This window comes from Manis javanica, chromosome 3, assembly GCF_040802235.1.
Source record: "Manis javanica isolate MJ-LG chromosome 3, MJ_LKY, whole genome shotgun sequence".
Lineage (NCBI taxonomy): Eukaryota > Metazoa > Chordata > Mammalia > Pholidota > Manidae > Manis > Manis javanica.
The window spans coordinates 164,593,541-164,613,127 of NC_133158.1; the positions used below are offsets into that span (position 1 = coordinate 164,593,541).

The 19,587-nt window shown below is 43.5% G+C and overlaps 2 protein-coding genes across 3 annotated transcripts in view; one reads left to right on the plus strand and one right to left on the minus strand.

The window, feature by feature from the left end:
- The window catches only part of LOC140848495 (1-phosphatidylinositol 4,5-bisphosphate phosphodiesterase eta-1-like), a 254,577-nt gene that overhangs the window by 8,944 nt on the left and 226,046 nt on the right, over positions 1–19,587 (plus strand). The window lies entirely within an intron of this gene.
- LOC108407493 (ankyrin repeat domain-containing protein 26-like) overlaps positions 10,422–19,587 on the minus strand; it is a 129,762-nt gene continuing 120,596 nt past the window's right edge. The window contains exons 55-56 of the mRNA XM_073232295.1: positions 15,942–15,987; positions 10,422–14,772 (exon numbers count right to left, since the gene is read on the minus strand). Coding sequence (XP_073088396.1) covers positions 14,708–14,772; positions 15,942–15,987 — 111 coding nt within the window. The 3' untranslated portion in view covers positions 10,422–14,707. The remainder of the gene's footprint in view (positions 14,773–15,941; positions 15,988–19,587) is intronic.

A 19,587-nucleotide genomic window follows, 5' to 3' on the forward strand; every position in this document is an offset into this window, starting at 1 on the left:
CACAGCAGCAATTCACCGGAGAAATCCGCTTTATTAGGGAAAGGTGCTGGGTTATATAGGAAGGGGCATGGGGTGATTGTGGTGTTACTTCTATGGGGCTGGTGGCTATTGGCTAGGTGCTGGGATTGGGAGGGGGGCAAGAGGTGATTGGGCTTCAGGTGGCGCCGGCGGGAACTGAGGACCCCTGAAGAGAAGCCGGAAGTTCACCATCTTACTGGTGGGGGCCCTTCATTCCCCACTTTCTCCTCTATGGGGTTGTGGATGTTGCTTTCTCTCTGACTGCTTCCTGCTGAACAGGGGCAGAGAAGGGAGTGAGGGCTTGAGGATTGGGAGGAAAGGGTTGATAGGACTCCCCACAGTAAGGATGAGTAGATGTGGACCTCTTCATTTTGGAAATCAATGAAGGTTCCCTGTAACCATAGGTCGAGGACCTGTTGATTCTAATGGTGCCAAGAGGATATGGGTGTCAGGAGCCAGGCATCTGTGGCCATTGTTTCCAGGAACAGTTTCCAGCAGAGAGAGGGGTCCATCTCAGCGTGTGGTGAGGAGGTGATGTGAGGGTGAGGGATCTTCTGTGGCCAGAAGCTGGTAGTTCCTGAGTAAAAGCTGGTTGAAAGCTTGATTAGAGATTTTTCCGACTTGGGATTTAATGAACTTTATTATACAGGGTAAGAAGAGACAGGCGAGAAGAATGATTATTATGGGGCCTGAAATGGGCCAGACCCAGGTAAGGAGGGGGTTTGTTAGTATTGAAGAGAATGGGTTGGAATTGGAAGCAGAGTGGAGGCTGGAGGCAAGGTCGGTGAGTTTGGTAATGTCAGTTTCTACAATGCCAGATTCGTTGATGTAATAGCAGCACTCTTCCCGGAGGAAGATGCAGGTGCTGCCCTTCTCGGCTGTAAGCAGATCTAAGGCCCACCAGATTTGAAGGGTGACCTTAGCTAGCGACGTGACCTGTCTTTGGAGAGAGGCTAGGGAATCGGCAGTGGATGTCAGGGCTCCCTCAAGTTTGGCGTTGAGATCTCTAACTGCCCATAGAGAGTGACCCAAGGCTCCCCCAGAAAATCCTGCCCCAATGGCTGAGGTGGTCAAAGAGATACCGACCATGATGGGAAGGAAAGCAGCTCTTTTTGTGCACAAGGGCAAGGGAGGTTGGAGCTCAAGAAATTCTGCCATGCTGTAAAGTGTAAGCTGTGGGATTAGGGTGATGAGAATGCAGGGTGTATCGGAGTTGGGAGGCGGTGAGTTGAAAAGACTGCCATTACACCAAAAGAAGTGTCCCGGTTGCATAAAAGTCTTAGAGCCGGAGGTAGGGGTGTAGATAGAGAGGCAGTGAAGTGCGCTGGAGGTGGGTGGAGTTGGGCCTACACAGTGGTGGATGGTGAGATTATCTGCGTATTCTGGTTCCCATAGGGGTATGTCTGCCAGGGGGCAGAGGGGTTATCCTTCTGCATGGAAGGAGTAGTTGGAAATATTAAGGGGCACGGCGGCCAGCAGTGGGTGCTGTAGTGATGCGCACAAGAAACAATTGGTGGTGTTGAGGGTGTGGTTGAGAAAGATGGTGGTGTCTTGAATGAGCTGTAACCAAGAGTAGGAGGAATAAGAAGATGAAGAGGCACCGTCAAGAGTTTGGATAATGACTTTTTTGGAATGTCTGATATCTGATGCAACTTGAGAGATCTGGGAGTGAGAGGAAACATACTCTTGAGAGATATGAAGGGTACCATGGGGGGTCGAGGACCCCCCATAGTAAACTGAGGCTGTGACTCTGGCAGCTCATCGAGAGTCCCAGGGATCTGGGATTGATAAGGAGAATGAGCTGTTGGGGTATTTCATGAAACGGTTGGAGGAGTAATACTGTGGGTACTGGGAGTTACCCATGTAGTGAATGGCACAAGACTAGTAGGGACATCTCCCATAGGTGTCTGGCCATCGCCTGCAATAGGCTTGTTTTTTGGTCATAGAGGAAGCAGAGGTAGGGAGAATAAGGGTAGCTGCTAGTGAACACTTCGGTGGAGGGAGGAAAGTGGAGGTATAAAGGCTCAGAGCAGCTTTTATACCTGATGTGGCAATGAGGTCAGAAACTTTTGTTTGATGCTGTGTGTAAGTTTGTCTGACTTTGAATCGCCATACAAAGGAGGCTGGGGTGGCGGGGAAGACAATAGGAATGAGGAAAAAAAGCGAGAGAGCAGTAAAGGAGGAAAAAGTCATAATTCGGGTATGGATGGCAAAGGGGGTGAACAGGATTTTGGAGGAAAGAGGACAGTAAGGTCAGGAGTCTGGAGGGAGGGAGAGTCTAAACTTTTGTAGGTTAAGAGATCTTTTAGGTGATGTGGGGACAGAATGGTAAGGGGCGCCCTGAATGTCAGTTTATGAGCTTCCTTCTGCAAGAGCTGTCCAGCAGCTAATGCCCGTAGGCAGGGGGCCCATCCCCAAACTGTGGGGTCTAATTGCTTGGAGAGATAAGCTACTGGGGCAAAGGATGGGCCATAATATTGGCTTAGGACTCCTAGAGCTTGACTGGACCTCTCATGAATGTATAATGAGAAGGGCTTTGACAAATCAGGAAGATGGAGAACTGGGGCTTCCACAAGGTCTCAATGGAGCTTAATGAAGGAGTGTCAGGATGAGGAGGATAATGGTTCTTCAGGGGGGCCCTTCCTGAGGTCGTATAGGGGTCTTGCTAACAGGGAGAGGTTAGGGATCCACGCTCTAAAATACCCCGCCAGGCCTAGAAAGGAAAGGATTTCTGTCTTGGTTTTGGGAACGGGCAGGTCAGAGAGGAGCCGTTTTCTGTCTAAGGTAATGGACTTTCTTTGTTGAGACAGAAGGAATCCAAGGTAAGTGACAGAAGGGGAAGAGATTTGAGCTTTGATGGGGGATACCCGGTAACTTCTGGAAGCTAGAAGGTTAAGTAGGGAGGCAGTGTCAAGTTGAGACTGTTCTCACGAGGGACTGCAGAGTAGAAGATTGTCCACGTATTGTAATAAGGTGGACTCGGAGTGATCATGATGAAACTGTTTGAGGTCCTGAGCTAGGACCTGTCCAAAAATATGGGGACTATCTTGGAAGCCTTGTGGCAAAACTGTCCAAGTGAGTTGTTCAGAATGTCTTGTGTATGGGTCCGTCCAGGTGAAGGCGAAAAAATCTTGGGAGGAGGGGTCCAGAGGGATAGAAAAAATGCATCCTTGAGATCTAGGACTGAGAAGTGGGATGACGAGGCAGGGATCTGCGATTAAAGGGTGTATGGATTTGGAACTAAGGGATGGATAGGGACAACGGCCATGTTGATGAGGCGAAGGTTTTGGACAAGGCAGAAAGATCCGTTGGTTTTTTTAACAGCTAATATGGGGTATTAAATGGGGAGTGAGTGAGTCTGAGGTAATTTTTGTTTAAGAGATCTTGAATGATGGGTTGGAGGCTTATGAGGGCTGATGTGGTTAGGGGATATTGGGCCTGACAGATATACTGAGAGGGGTCACATAATTTGATAGAGGCAGGGGGACATAGGGCCACGGAGGGGCTTGTAATGTCCTGAACTTTGGGATTTACAGGGTGTATGAGGGCGGAACCGGAGCTTTCATTGGGTAGAGGGGGGTCGTTGGCTATGAGGGCCATCAGAAAGGGAGTACTGGGGGCTGTGGGAGTGGATATAGTTATGGAAACATGGAGGAGAGAAAGGATGTCCCGTCCTAGTAAAGGGATGGGACACTGGGGCATAACCAGGAAGGAGTGGGAGAAAGGTATGGGATTGTCTTGGATTGTACATAAAAGGGGGGGAGGGTTTTAATGGGAAAATCTGTTTACCTCCTACCCCGACTATAGGAGTAATGGCTGGCATGGTAGGGTCCCAGTATTCTCGCAAGACTGAGAAGGTGGCTCCTGTGTCTAGGAGGAAGGAGATGGGCCGACCATCTAACTGTTAAAGTAAACCTGGGCTCCTGTTTGGTGATGGAAATGGTCGGGCGAGAAGCCCCCAGGCCCCGTCAATCTTCTTCTGCCAGCCCCACTATTGCGGGCTTAGGATGGGGGTTGTTCGTACAGCCTCCCCTTCAGGTGGTTGGGCAATCCGACCCCCAGTGGCCCTTTTTGTGGCCTCTGGGGCATGGGGTGGTAGGAGATCTGGGGGAGGGGCACGCCCTTGACCAATGTCCCTCATTTCCGCACTTGAAACAAGCTCCTGGGGGGAGCTTGTTTGTAGAGGGGCGCCCAGGTTGTGGTTTTATCAGCTGGGCCAACATTTGGAAATTGGCCTGATCAGCCTTTTGTTTATGGCGTTCTTTCTCCTCCTCCCGGTTATGGAAGACTTTAAAGGCCACTGTTAGGATCTCAGTCTGTGGGGTAGCGGGGCCCTGTTCTAACTTTTTGAGTTTAGCTTTAATGTCAGGGTAGCTTTGAGCTAGGAAGTATGTCATAAGGACATGTCTTCCTTCAGGTGTTTCTGGGTCCAGGCTGGTATAGTGTAATAGGGCTTGAGTGAATCTAAGAACTCGGAAGGGGTTTCATCTCTCTTTTGAATTATATCCTGGAGCTTTTTAAAATTGACTATTTTACGAGCTGCCTTTTTTATACCTGCTATTAAGCAGGAGGCAAAAATATCTCGAGAGTGGATACCCACGGTGGTGTTATAATCCCAGTGTGGGTCTTGTTCGGGGACAGCAGTGGGGCCAGGGGAATAGGTGGGGTCAGTCCTGTGGGTTTTGGTAGCATGCGTTTGGGCGAAGTCCCAAACTCGTCTACGCTCTTCAAGGAGGAGAGTATTGGCCAGGAGCATGAAAATGTCATGATGTGTGAGGCTGTAAGACTGGAGGGTCCATTGAAACTCCATGATGTATGTCGTGGGATCAGTGGAAAAGGAACCTAGGTGTTTCTCTAGTTGGGCTAAATCTCCTAAGGAGAAAGGGACGTGAACGCGCACGATGCCTTCGGATCCTGCTACCTCCTGGAGGGGGGCGATAATTTTGGGAGGCCCTCGGGACCAAGTCTGAGAGGGACTGAAAGGTTCTGGCTCATTCTGTGTGGGGGAAACAGGTGATAGGGGCAAAGACGCAATAATTTTGGGAGGCCCTCGGGACCGAGTCTGAGGGGGCAAAGACGGAGGAGGCTCATGGAACTTAGTTAGAGGGGGGCTGAAAGGCTCAGGCTCGATCTGCGGGAGGGGGGGAGGTGAGGGGGATGGAGGCGGAGGGGGTGAGGTGGGGGAGGAGATGGTGGTGGAGGGAGGGGAGGAGGGGGAAGGGAGAGGATGGGAGGCTTCTGCGGGGGTGGAGGCAGCAGTGGTGGAAGGGGGAGGGGCTGTTGTAGGAGAAGAGGGGGATGGGAGAGGACAGGAGGCTTCTGTGGGGGCGGCGGCTTGCAGGCTAGGAGAACTTGGGGGGGGGCGGGGGAAGAGGAGGTGGAAAGCTTCGATATAGGGAATCTCCTTCCATTTTTTCAGGCACTGGCAGTAGTTAAAAAGATCGCGAGTGATGTTAGGATCAAGAGTCCCCCTGCAGGCCATTGGTTGTTATTGTCTAGGTGGTATGTCGGCCAATCTTGGGAGCAGTATTTACGGAGAAGTTTTGGTTTTATATCAGGTGTCAGGGAGAGGGTGGCTAGATGCTTGAGCAGGCATTCAAGAGGTAAACTTTCAGGGAGGGATGAGGAGGCTCCCATGGCTGAAGGACAGAGAAGGAGACAAACAGGGGAAGATGAACGGAGATCCTCGGACTGGAGGCAGACCACAAGGAGACAAAGGGCGTCCCCGATGATCCTTGGTGGTCTGCGGAAACTCGTATACGAGTGAGAATTTCTTAGGAAGTGTGGGTCATCACCCAGACTTTTCTAAGAAGGCAGAGTGCCAGAGTCACGAGGTACCTAGTACTAGGAATTTTCAGCAGACAGAACAGATTTCAGTGAACGAAACAGAAGGAGGAGGGGGGAAAAAAGGGAGCGTTCTCATCTGCAAAGGAGTCACCTCGTTTATGGCTATTGAGGGGGCCCTGAGGGTCCACCGCAGCCGTGAAGGCCTGAGGCGGGGATTTATGGCTGTTGGAGGAGGGGCCTGAGGGTCGGCCGCAGCCGTGAAGGCCTGAGGCGGGGAGAGTTCCCTTCTCGTCCCTGAGCATCAGGGCCTTGCTGGATGATCACGGTCAATGGCGCTGTGATAGCTCGGGGAAGAGTGGCCCACTCCGGGGGGAAACTTACCTAAAGGCCAGAGAGGAGTGGTGAGTGTGAGGAGCCAACGCCGGAAAAAGAGGACGAGGGCAAGCTACTGCTGGTGTCGGGGGGAAGACGGGGCCCAGTTGGGGTGTCCCGTCTCCCGGGTTTTGGCACCAATGAAAGGAAAGGAGTGACACACAGCAGCAATTCACCGGAGAAATCCGCTTTTTTAGGGAAAGGTGCTGGGTTATATAGGAAGGGGCATGGGGTGATTGTGGTGTTACTTCTATGGGGCTGGTGGCTATTGGCTAGATGCTGGGATTGGGAGGGGGGCGAGAGGTGATTGGGCTTCAGGTGGCGCCAGTGGGAACTGAGGACCCCGAAGAGAAGCCGGAAGTTCGCCATCTTACTGGTGGGGGCCCTTCACTCCCTGTTTTGAGAGAAATCTTCTGCATCCATGGATGTTTTGTTGCCCTTGTCTAGCTTGGATTAATACTTAGTCTATAGGCACAGACCTGATCATCTACATTTGCCCTCTTACAGCACTAAATTATGTTTTCTACCTTTATTTTGCATCTACCTATCACTTGAGCATTTTATTTTTAAAAAAAAGGGAGAAATGTGGGATCCACATATAAATCAAGTATAAAAATCAAATGAATAATCATATCTGACTTGATTCGTGATGCGTGATCAAAACCAAAAGTTTCTGTGATATAACTGCCCTTGCACTGTTCACCATGTAAGAACTTATTCACTATGTAAGAACTTACTCGTTATGCTTCACAAGATTGGAGACTGTTGAGAATGAGGCTTTGGGTTGATTAATGACTGTGCATTGAATCCCCTATACAGAATTTTATTGTTGTTAACAACCATTTGATCAATAAATGAGAGATGCCCTCTCAAAAAAAAATAAATAATCCTTTTAGCAGGCAGGATAAGGTGAACTTTACATTGTCATGATGTAACTGATACAATTAAGTGATTGTTTATGCTGAGATATTTTATCTGCAGAACACTCAAACATTCCAGGCCAAGTTGCTCCTGGCCTTTTGAGCCTTAAATGATTCTGTATTCCTTGTTATTTATACAAATCTTTACCCTAGAGAATTAGTGGGACTCTGACTTTGCATAATGCTTAACGCAGAATTTTGATAGGGACTTCTTTGCATATTGTTACATTGTTCTGACTGCTCTTGCTCTTTTTCTCCGGAGACCCTCACCCTACTCTGCCTAATCCCATGGTCCCTGTCTCAATTCCATCTTAAAGACTGTATTTTGATACCCAGGGAGTTAAAAGTGTAAGATTCTTAGCTTACTCTTTAGCAAACAGACAATAACTCAGCCCACCTTGGGTGCTGGGCAGGCAAGGTGTTTAATATGCTCCCAGACCAGGACGCCGGTATCCCAGGGAGAAATCAGAGCAGAAAGTTCCTTGTGTTAATTGTAAGTATTCGAAGGCCATTTAACAAGTCTGCACTCCCAGCCCTTAGTCACATTTCTTAAGAATCCTTAAAAGGGGGAACCCCCCAGCCTTTCGGCGCTCTCCTCTGAGGTCGCCCGCACTTTGTCAGTGCGTAACCTTTTAACTTTAAACTTTCTTTTCTCAACCTTTCAGGGGTGCCTCCTCTCTAGGGCAGCCCACACTCCCCTTTCTCCAAGTGTGCACCTTTTGCCTTAAATAAACTTCTCACTTAAATGCATTGTCTCTGAGCCTTTTCCAGAGTGTTTCGTTCCTTTTCTTTGTCATTCTACTCCTCCGAATTCTGGCTTTAACCTTCACTCTATCCTATCTCACACAAGTAAGGAGGGGCTTCTGGGAGCTCAGCCCTGGGCTTGCAAATTACCTTCGCCTGGGTGATCAGGAACTGCAGTTTACAGTCATGCTTTTTATTCTGTAACCTGCCTGAAAGTCTCCCTTCTTTACCTATAGGAAGTTCGCAGAACATAATGCCACTCCATCCAGTGCTCTGCAGCTCCCCCAAAGCATGGGATGGTAGGGACTCAGTTCCCATGCGGTGCAGGTAGATCCAAGCAGATGCTGGATGCCAGGTGACCCTGCCTTAAGGAGTTAGCAGGGGTCGTGCCCTATGCTGAGTAGCTGTTCAATGAACTTCCTTTGTTATTCTATTATGTCATTCCCTAACACTCTTACTTTAATGAATTCCTTCCTTTGTCCTGACTTAACTGCATCACCGTCACCGGAACTCTCCCTAACAGGACCACTTAACCAGTCCACACCTCCTAGCCCTTTGTCACATTCCTGAAAAATCCTTAAAAGGGGGGAATCCCCAACCTTCAGGGCGTTCCTCACTCTGAGTTGCATGCACTTTCTAAGTAACTTTTTAAATAAAATTTTTACTCTGTTTCACTATTGTGTCTCTGCCCTTCAATTCTTTGTTGTTGCAGGGACAAGAACCTGGGAAAATACACAACGCCCTCCCCCCAACACTACTCCTTTCCATTATGTGTACACAGCTGTCTTAATCTCTGCCATCTTTTCTATCAAGTCAAAGGAGAGCATGGATTTAATGTAAATTCTTGTTTCCTTGTTTAGCCTTAGAACTGTTAAGTGTTCCTGGAGGAAAATTTTCTGTTGAAGTATTAGCCAGAGCCTGTGATTTGGGAAAATCATCACTGTAAGACACCACAACTCTCTGTCATGGTCTATTAAAAGCATGGCCATCATCATCTTTGTATGCCTGAGAGTGAGAAATGGCCAGGTGTCTCATATCTACATGGCTTAGAGGTATTATGTTCAGTGAAATAAGCCAGGCAGAGAAAGACAAGTTCCAAATGATTTCACTCATCTGTGGAGTATAACAACAAAGCAAAAACTGAGGGAACAAAACAGCAGCAGAGGCACAGATCCCCAAAATGGACTAGTGGTTACCAAAGGGAAAGGGACTGGGGAGGATGGGTGGGGAGGGAGGGAGAAGGGGATGAAGGGGTATTATGATTAGCACACATAATATAGTGGGGGCACGGGGAATGAAGTATAGCACAGAGAAGACAAGTAGTGACTTTGTAATATCTTACTATGCTGATGGACAGTGACTGCAGTGGGGTACGTGAGGGGGGACTTGATAATATGAGTGAACATAGTAACCACAATGTGAAACCTTCATAAGATTCTGTATCAATGTTACCTTAATTAAAAAAAACGCTTCAGACTCTAAAAAAAAGTGGCATATTCGTTTAGTCAATGAGTGGGCACCATGCTAGATTCTGATGGGAAAAATGCCATACACATTAAAAGTGGTCTTTGAATTTCTAAAGCTGGAGAAAACTATGTTAAAAGTGTAAGATTCTTAGCTTACTCTTTAGCAAACAGACAGATGCTGGATGCCAGGAAACAAACTCTTTAGCAAGGTGTTTAATATGGCTCAGAAACCTGAAGCCCCTGCCATGGTGTCAGAACAGCCGGAGGAAGCCCTCCCTATGGCAACTACAAATGCAGAGTGTAGAGGCTTACACCTGTGTGCTCAGCCCACTGGTTTGGGCAGTGGAGGCAGGCACAATAACCAGGAAGCAGAAAATAGCTCTTTCCTCCCCCCAGGCACCAGCGCCACTCCCCCACAGACCCCGAAATTGTTAGAGGGGCTGAGTAGCTCGAGAGCAGAGCTTCTGGGCCATTAGAGGGCGCCACATACAAATATGAAACATCAAGCTCACCTAATTTTGTTTTTTTTTTGTTTGCTTTCAAGTAAGATAGTGTTGAAATGAAATGTTGCACAACCAGAGCTTAACATTCCACCTGGCATATGGTGGGTGTCTCACAAATGCTGGCTTTTGTTCTTTTATTCTGCTCGGCCACATGGATCAATGTGCATGGTCTTACCCTGTTCTTATGTAACACCTTGCACTCTCTCTCACCTGACTCTCTCACTCTTCATTTTGTGGCCAACCCCCCCACCCCCACCAGACAACTTCTCTGTCCTCTACTATTTTTGTTCCCATCCCTCCTGCCAATAATTCCACCTGGCAAATCATGCAAATTTGTATGTTATAAATTTTTTATTCTTACAGAGTACAAAAGTGTTTCCTATGGAATACTGAGAGATATCATTCAATTTAACCATAAATTAAGATCCTATCTCCTGGCACAAATGCATATCACTCAAATATTCTCATTTCTGGGGAGATAATGTTTAACCTTGAACTGGTCTGCCCATATTCAGAGCCCAGCTCCACAAACCAGCTGAACCTGAGTGGAGTGGATGAGGAGCTTAAGGAAAACACAGAGAAAGATAAAAAAAAGACATGGAAGCCAAAGCTGGGATCAGGAGGTTCACTGCCCACAGATGGCAGACAAGTGATGCAGTTTATTTTCTGAGCACAACTTATATACACAGGCTCATAATGATGTATTTTCCAGACTGATCTCATATCCAGTGTAGTCACTTCTCACTTCTGGTGATATCACTCTCTCGTGCCCGGATCTGGTGATGTCACTTCCGGGGTGACATCACATCTGACCCTCCACATCCCTGGGTGTACCAGATTGCACCTGTAACTCAGAGGAAGGCCTCCTTCTGCCTTCCATGGTACCAGGTCGCATTTAAAGTAAGGATGCATGAATCACCTCTTGGCATTTTCCTCCATTCTTGTCTACATTTTCTTCCATTCTTGTCTACAGAATGTGGGGCACTTGGAATGACATCTTAGCTCATGCTGATCCAGAAATTTCTGGGAAGAAGGATTTTGCTACCTCCTATAGCACTACATTTTCTGGAATTCCACCTACACTTTCATGGACTCTTAAAACAAGTCACATGCTATTTCTATTGCTCTTGACCCACCAATTACCATGTTTAAGCTTAAAAAATGTTTTAGATTTTTCCATGCATGTACTGCCTTCACATTCAGAATTAAGATCTCCCCAATTCAAAACTCAAAGTATAATTATGGAAAATATTTTTTTAGAAAATTGGGATTTCCTGGGAGTGAGAATAAAGATGGCAGCATGAGAGGTGAGACAGAGGCCTCCTCCCAAAGCCACATATGATATGAAAATATAATTAATGCAACTAATCCTGAAAGAGCAACAACAGGAAAGAAGCCTGCACCAGACTGCATACACCTGGAGAATAGAACAGACCTAACAGAAGAGGGTAATGTACCATGACCCAGTGGGACCCAAGCCCTTCTCCCACCCCAGCTCACTGGGGGGAGGAAGAGAAACAGAGTGGGTTGGGGTTGGAGCCCTGGGACTGCTGAACACCTAGCCCTGGAGATCTACTCTGGGAGCATGAACCTACATTGCATGGTGCTCTGGAGATTAGTGGGGTTGGAAAGCTAAGACAGGCAGATTACCTAGAGAGATTGAGATTCCAGCTGTTTGTGGAGGACCAGGATCCACATCCAGCTACGCTGGGATAAAGGAAAGGCAGGCGGTCTGAGACGCTTTCTAGCAGCAAGAGGGCTGCTGAAGGGGTGGGGATTGCACAGAGCTTGCTTCTCAGGAGAAGGGATATGTGGACAAGGTTGTCTGGGCATGCTCTGCCTGGCAGGTTGGGAACATTCAGGAGCTTCAGGCACTCCATGCCCCTGGCTGGCTATGCAGCTCCAAGGCCCCACATTGTGATGTGCAACCTGCTGCACCTTACTCCCAGCCGACCAGCACTGGCTCAGAAACCTGAAGCCCCTGCCCTGGTGTCAGAACAGCCGGAGGAAGCCCTGCCTATGGCAACTACAAATGCAGAGTGTAGAGGCTTACACCTGTGTGCTCAGCCCACTGGTTTGGGCAGTGGAGGCAGGCACAATAACCAGGAAGCAGAAAATAGCTCTTTCCTCCCCCCAGGCACCAGCGCCACTCCCCCACAGACCCCGAAATTGTTAGAGGGGCTGAGTAGCTTGAGAGCAGAGCTTTTGGGCCATTAGAGGGCGCCACATACAAATATGAAACATCAAAGGAACCTGGTTCAAACCCAAATCCCACAAGCACCAGAAAGAGTCAAGTGAAAATGAGCTCATCAATCTTTCTGAAAGAGATTTCAAAATAAAAATCAATCACATGCTCATGGAGGTACAGGAAAACATTCAAGAACTCAGGGACTAATTTAAGATGGAGATTCAATCATTAAGAAACCCCATATCTGAAATGAAACATACAATGTAGTAGTAGAGGAGATGGTAAATGGAATAGAAATTAGAGAAGAGAAATACAAAGAAGCTGAGGCAACAGAGAGAAAGAAGGATCTTTACCAAAGAAAGAATATTGAGTGAACTGTGCAACCAATCCAAATGGAACAATATTCACATTATAGGAGTACCAGGAGAAGAAGAGAAAGAAAAAGGGATAGAAAGTGTCGTTGAAATAATTGCTGAAAACGTCCTGATTGGGGGAAAGAGATAGTCTCTCAGGCCATGGAGGTGCACAGATCTCCCAACACAAGGAACCCAAGGAAGACAACTCCAAGACATATAATAATTTAAATGGCAAAGATCAAGGATAAGGACAGAGTATTAAAAGCATCCAGAGAGAGAAATAAGATCACATACAAAGGAAAGCCTAATATCAGACTTCTCAGCAGAAAACCTTACAGGTCAGAAGGGAGCGGCATGATATATTTATACAATGAAGCAGGAGGGCCTCAAACCAAGGATACTCTTCCCGGCAAGAAGAAGGGATTAAACATTTTCCAGATAAGCAAAAGCTGAGAGAATTTACCTTCCACAAACTGTCTTTACAGTGTATTTTGGAGGTACTGCTATAGATGGAAGTGTTCCTAAGGCTAAATAGCTGTCATCAAGGGAAGTAAAACCACAGACAATAAATTAGAACAATTAATTGCAAAGCAGATGCAAAGTTCAATCAACTACACCCAAAGTCAGTCAAGGGATAGACAAAGAGTACAGAATATGATACCAAATATATAAAGAATGGAGGAGGAAGAAAAAGGAGGAAAAAAACCCCTTTAGATTGTGTTTGGAATAACTACTAAGTAAGTTAAGTTAGACTCTCAGATAGTAAGGAAGTTACCCTTTAACCTTTGGTAACCATGAATCTAAAGCCTGCAATGGCAATAAGTACATACCTATCAATAATCAACCTAAATGGAAATGGTCTGAATGCACCAATCAAAAGACATATCATTGAATGGATAAAAAAACAAGACCCTGCTATGTGTGGCCTACAAGAGATTCACTTCAAACCCAAAGACATACACAGACTAAATGTGAACGGATGGGAAAAGATATTTCATGCAACTAATAGGGGAAAAAAGCAGGAGTTGCAGTACTTGTAGCAGATAAAATAGACTTTAAAACAAAGAAAGCCAAAAGAGAGAAGGAAGGATATTACATATGATAAAGGGGTCAATCCAACAAGAGGATACAACCATTATAAATATCTATACACCCAACACAGGATTACCTACATATGAGAAACAAATACTAACAGAAAGAGAATGTAGTGCATTCATTTTGGGAGACTTCAACACTCCACTCACTCCAAAGGATGGATCAACCAGACAGAAAATAAATAAGGAGACAGAAGCACTGAACAACACATTAGAACAGATGGACCTAAAAGACATCTACAGAACACTCCACCAAAAGCAGCAGGATACACATTCTTCTTAATTGCACATGGAACACTTTCAAGAATAGATCATATACTAGGCCACAAAAAGAGCCTCAGGAAATTCAAAATGATTGAAATTGTACCAACCAGCTTCTCAGACCACAAAAGTATGAATCTAGAAATAATTACGCAAAGAAAACGAAAAATCCCACAAACACATGGAGGCTTAACAATATGCTCCTAAATAACCAATGGATTAATGACCAAATAAAAACAGAGACCAGGCAATATATGGAGACAAATGACAACAATAATTCAACACTGCAAAATCTCTGGGATGCAGCGAAGGCCATGCTAAGAGGAAAGTATATTGCGAGGGGCCTCGGTGCTGCGTTGGCAGCCAGGGGGATAGAGCGACTAAAGCTCCCAAAAGTTTCCAAACTTCTGGGCTGTGTGTGCCAAGATGATTTTGTCCACCTGTCTTTTCTCCTGAGCAAGAAATTCTGTGTAATCCTTGCCCCTTTAGCACCCCTTTTTGCTGCTATTAAGTCTTTCAAAGTGCCTGCCTTCTTTTGTCCCAGAGCAGCTGGTTGTAGGTACCTGTTCTCCACAAGCGGCTGGAATCTCAGCCTCTCCGAGTATCCCTCCTGTCTTTTGTACCTCCCCACTCTATTTCTTCACAGTCTCTCCGAGTATCCCTCCTGTCTTTCATACCTCCCCACTTTATTTCTTTTCCTCCCATCAGTGAGCTGGGGTGGTGGGAGGGATTGGGTCCAGCCGGGTCACAGCTTTGCTACTGTACTCTTTTAAAAGTATGAGGTCTTCTCTTTTCCCCAGATAGCCAGTCTGTAGCAATCTTCAGGTCACTCTTTGCTGTACTTTCATGTCATATGTGATTTTTGGGAGGAGTTTTCTGCCTCATTTCTCATGCTGCCATTTTTTCCCAGATCTCTACACTTATCTTTCAGAGATGATGCAAGTTTTCTCCAAAATCTATACATATTCTTGTGATGTTTTCAAAACTACATATTTATTTCAATATAACCCATAAGATAGAGTAGTAGCAGCTGTCCAGGCTCCGGATTCAAGTTCAGCAGTAGCTTAAAAGAAAAAGAAAGAATTATAGTGTTTATCAAAAATACTGGACAGTTAACAAGTATGAGTTAATTTTAAGAAGTTGAGACCTTCATAAGTGTAAGAAAGGAAAATATCTATATGCAACTACAATACAAAAAAACAAGATTAGATTAATAGTAAGTATTACTTGCCCATAGTTGTGTACTGAATTAACTAAGTATTAGAGCTTTGGTTTCTCATTACAAGATGGAACTACACAAGATGAAGATGACACAACTCACCCTGTCAGCCATATGCTATAAACTGGGAAAACAGACAAGACAGAAAGTTCCCATACAGTCATATATACCGTGACAGGCATGAAAATAAGCATTACTGGAACATATAGAAGGGACGTCCCAATTTTGTATGTGTTTTTGGCTGTTCAGTGTAGGTGACATGTAAATTGGTATACATGAGGACAAGGGATAGATGTGCAAGATAGAGGAAAGAAGCATCTGCCAAGACTTAGAGGTGAGGAAGAACATTTGTGGAATTTTAAGTAGTCTACTTAAATAGAAATTAAATAGAAATTAAAATTGGCAACATGCTACAGCAGAAGGCCAGAGTAGGAGGTAAGTAGCAAGAGATAAGGCTGAAGGATTTGGCAAGAACCAAACTTGATTTGGGTGTTTTTATTCCTGATAAGTAATTTGGAATTTTTCTTGAGAGTAAAAGTTAAAAACAATGACTGAGTCAAAGGCTGGAGATTTAAATGTCCCCCTTCAAGTGACACTTATTTGATCTGTAATTGCCTATTAGTAGATGAGTCATGGTGTTTTGGCCTTAAATCACTACCAGGAACATGAGAAGATGGCAAGGCCCATGTGTTCTGAGAAGTGCAGGCTGACAGTTCTATAGGAATAGCAGAAGTAAAGGAAAGGTATGGCCAAAAAAAAGAACAGATCCATGGATGTGTTGAGATATTTAAAAAGCTATGGAACGTGGTGAAAAAAATCAAGAGTGAATAAATGGTGAATAAATATTCTTCATTTTTAAAGGGTATGCCTTCACATTTTTCATTAGATATGTATAAGAAAAAAGTATTTAATGTAATACCTATTACCCAAACAATGGAAAAGGTTGCTATTTATTAGAGTTCATTTCAGAAAGCAAGGACATCTAATTTAATTCATAAACTTTGACAACATACCTTCTTCCAATTCTCTAGTTATGCGTTTTTCCAATTTTCGCTGCACCTGAAATAAGTCAAATGTTATTTGTAATTTTTAAGTTAAACAATACATTATCATATAAGTAATACATAGCTAATGAAATATGGCTTTTAAATAATACTTTTAGAGGCTAGACTTAACTTGGGGATTCCTTAAATAGAAAAATAATCACAGAAAATAAATTCCTGTTCAATTTTAGATAACATATCTGTAATGCTGTTTGGATTAATCTGACAAAAAGTACAATATTGGTGTATTGATTACACATAATTTCAGAAAGATGATTATTTGATCTTACTGGTAAGAGATTTAAACAAGTCATATTATACACTGAATGCAATAATCTGCAATTCTTAAGAGAAAACGCCCTTTAAAAAAGTTTAGCTCTATTCCTTAAATGAATTTTTCCTTAAAATGGATTTTCCATTCTAAGACTTTTAGAAAATTAAAATCTTAAGGTATATTCTGTGCCATCAATTTTTCAGCACAGGATCTTAACTACATAAAATGAAAAGAGTGGGACTGTCATAACATTACATAAAAATTGTACTTGCAAAAAATTAAGTGAAAACATTTTGCTATCTGTATTGAGTACAATCCTATCCATAAAATCCAGTTTCCACTTATTGGTGTCTTCTTTAATTTCCCTCATTAGTGTCCTGTAGTTTTCAGGGTATAGGTCTTTCACCTCTTTGGTTAGGTTTATTCCTAGGTATTTTATTCTTTTTGATACAATTGTGAATGGAACTGTTTTCCTGATTTCTCTTTCTACTAGTTCATCGTTAGTGTATAGGAATGCAACAGATTTCTGTGTATTAATTTTGTATTCTGCAATTTGGCTGAATTCATATATTAGATCTAGTATTTTTGGAGTGGATTCTTTAGGGTTTTTTATGTACAATATTGTCTTCTGCAGACAGTGCCAATTTAACTTCTTCCTTACCAATCTGGATGCTCTTTATTTCTTTGTGTTGTCTGATTGCCATGGCTAGGCCCTCTAGTACCACATTAAATTAAAGTGGGGAGAGAGGGCATCCTTGTCTTGTTCCCAATCTTAGAGAAAAAGCTTTCAGCTTTTCACTGTTAAGTTTGATGTTGTGGGATTGAATATTTCATTTTACAAGCCCTGCCTACTAATGTTGTTGTCATCTTATTCTTTCTATAAGGCCTGTCTATAATGTTATTGTCACAAAAGTGTTACGGAAAACAGTCTCTGAAAATATGGGGAAACATGTTAGCCAAAAACCTGTCTTCACACCTAAAATTTGTAAAGGCATTACATATCCCATTATCATTATAATCACAGTGTTCATTATGTTCAGTATGCTGATTTAGACCGTACTTTGAAGGGTAGTTAGTGAGAGGGTACATTTTAAAAGAAAGATTTAAATAAGGACACTTTTAGTGTAATAAGACATCATAACTTTTATGGTAATAACAATACTTGTAATAGTTTGAAATATTCCCCCACATTTATAATTAAGTAGTTAAGTATAACTGGTCAGGTGTTTCCCAAACTGGCTCTAATTTCCAGAAAGGTAACAAAGTTACAATTAAAGAATTGTGTATTATCTGCCTTCTTTCTGATTCCAGAAAGTTGTGAATTGGAAACTAAGCTTGAAAACTGGCTCTAGCCTCTATTTTTCTTTTCATCAAGCAGATTTTCTGAAATCTTTGTGTCCATATGAATAACCCAATTAAAAAATGGTCAGAGGATCTCAACAGGCACCTCTCCAAAGAAGAAATTCAGATAGCCAACAGGCACTTGAAAAGACACTCCACATCACTAATCATCAGAGAAATGCAAATTAAAACCATGAGATATCACCTCACATCGGTTAGGATGGTCAACAACCAAAAGACAAGAATCACCAAATGCTGGCGAGGATGTGGTGAAAGGAAAACCCTCCTACCCTGCTGGTGGGAATGTAAACTAGTTCAACCATTGTGGAAGGCAGTATGGAGGTTCCTCAAAAAACTCAAAAGTACTATTTGACCCAGGAATTCCACTCCTAGGAATTTACCCTAAGAATACAGGATCCCAGATCCAAAAAGACATATGTACCCCTATGTTTATCACAGCACTATTTACAATAGCTAAGAAATGGAAGCAACCTAAGTGTTCATCAGTAGATGAATGGATAAAGAAGATGTGGTACATATACACAATGGAATATTATTCAGCCAAAAGAAGAAAACAAATCCTACCATTTGCAACAACATGGATGGAGATAGAGGGTAGTATGCTCAGTGAAATAAGCCAGGAGAAGAAAGACAAGTACCAAATGATTTCACTCATATATAGAGTAAAAGAACAAAGAAAAAACTGAAGGAACAAAACAGCAGCAGAAACACGGAACCCAAGAATGGACTAACAGTTACCAAAGGGAAAGGGACTGGGGAGGGAGAAGGGGAATAAGGGTATCATGATTAGCACATATAACATAGGGGGGAACAGGGAAGGAAGTATAGCACAGAGGAGACAAGTAGTGACTCTATAGCATCTTACAATGCTGATGGTCAGTGACTATAATGAGGCATGTGGTGGGGACTTGATAGTAGGGGGAATCTAGTAACCAGTGTTGCTCATGTGATTGTATATGAATGATACCTTAAAAAAAAAAAAAAACTTAGTCCCAGTTCAGGAAGAAGTCCTTATTGATCGAAACAATTTTATGTCACCATTTACAAATGCTATGTAAAATGAAAATCACATTTTTCATAACTTGAATTAAGGAACTACCAGCATAATGTTAATTACCTTTTCCCCAAAAGCTCTTTTCCTAATCATTTACCTCCTTGACCTTTATAGGACTATGTTCTGATGGTGGAATTAGCTCAAAGTCTGTTAATCATGAGACTACATCTGCAATTTTATTTACACTTTTCCATTTATTAAAAATAGAGAAAGGGGAGTAAATTACATACAGGAAAGCAAGATATCAGCAAGTTTTAATTAAAATAAAAAGATTTTTAATGAGGAGGATTTTGTTTTAACTGTTGATCTTCCAACTATGCCCATAGAAATCTAAGGTTCCACTGGGGACACTGCCCCACTCCATCTCTCTAGCTGGACAGTTCTCCTTGTCTCTGTTTTTTTCTAACAGTTTGATACTCAAAGGGTCTATTGTTTGAAGGAAAAAACATTTTTTAAGGTATGAAAGTCACTAATTTTACATAAGAGGCAACAAAGGCTCAGTAGGACTGCAGCTTTCCTAAGGTTACAAAACCAATGAGCTGCAGGCCAGGAATGGGCTTTAGGTCTCCTTACTGAGCCTCAAGTTCTACACCAGCCACTTCCTCAAATTCAGGAAAAATATGAATATTTTTAACTGTAACTCAGAAAAAATGAATATGTAAAAGGTTTTCACATAGCTTTCTAACAAAATTGTAAGTTTTAACATCATGAATAAAAATAGAAATTAATATCTTAACTCCTATTGGCAGCCAATATACTCAATTTATAAAGCACACATATTTTTAAACATAATACAGGGGCTTTGAAGATGAGACTCTTTAGTTGGATCAAGCAAGCTGAAATTGAGAAAATTTTTCCTTAAAAGAACTATTCATTTCCTCCAAATAGAACTTGGTTTACCAAACTCAATCAACAAGAAAGTTATC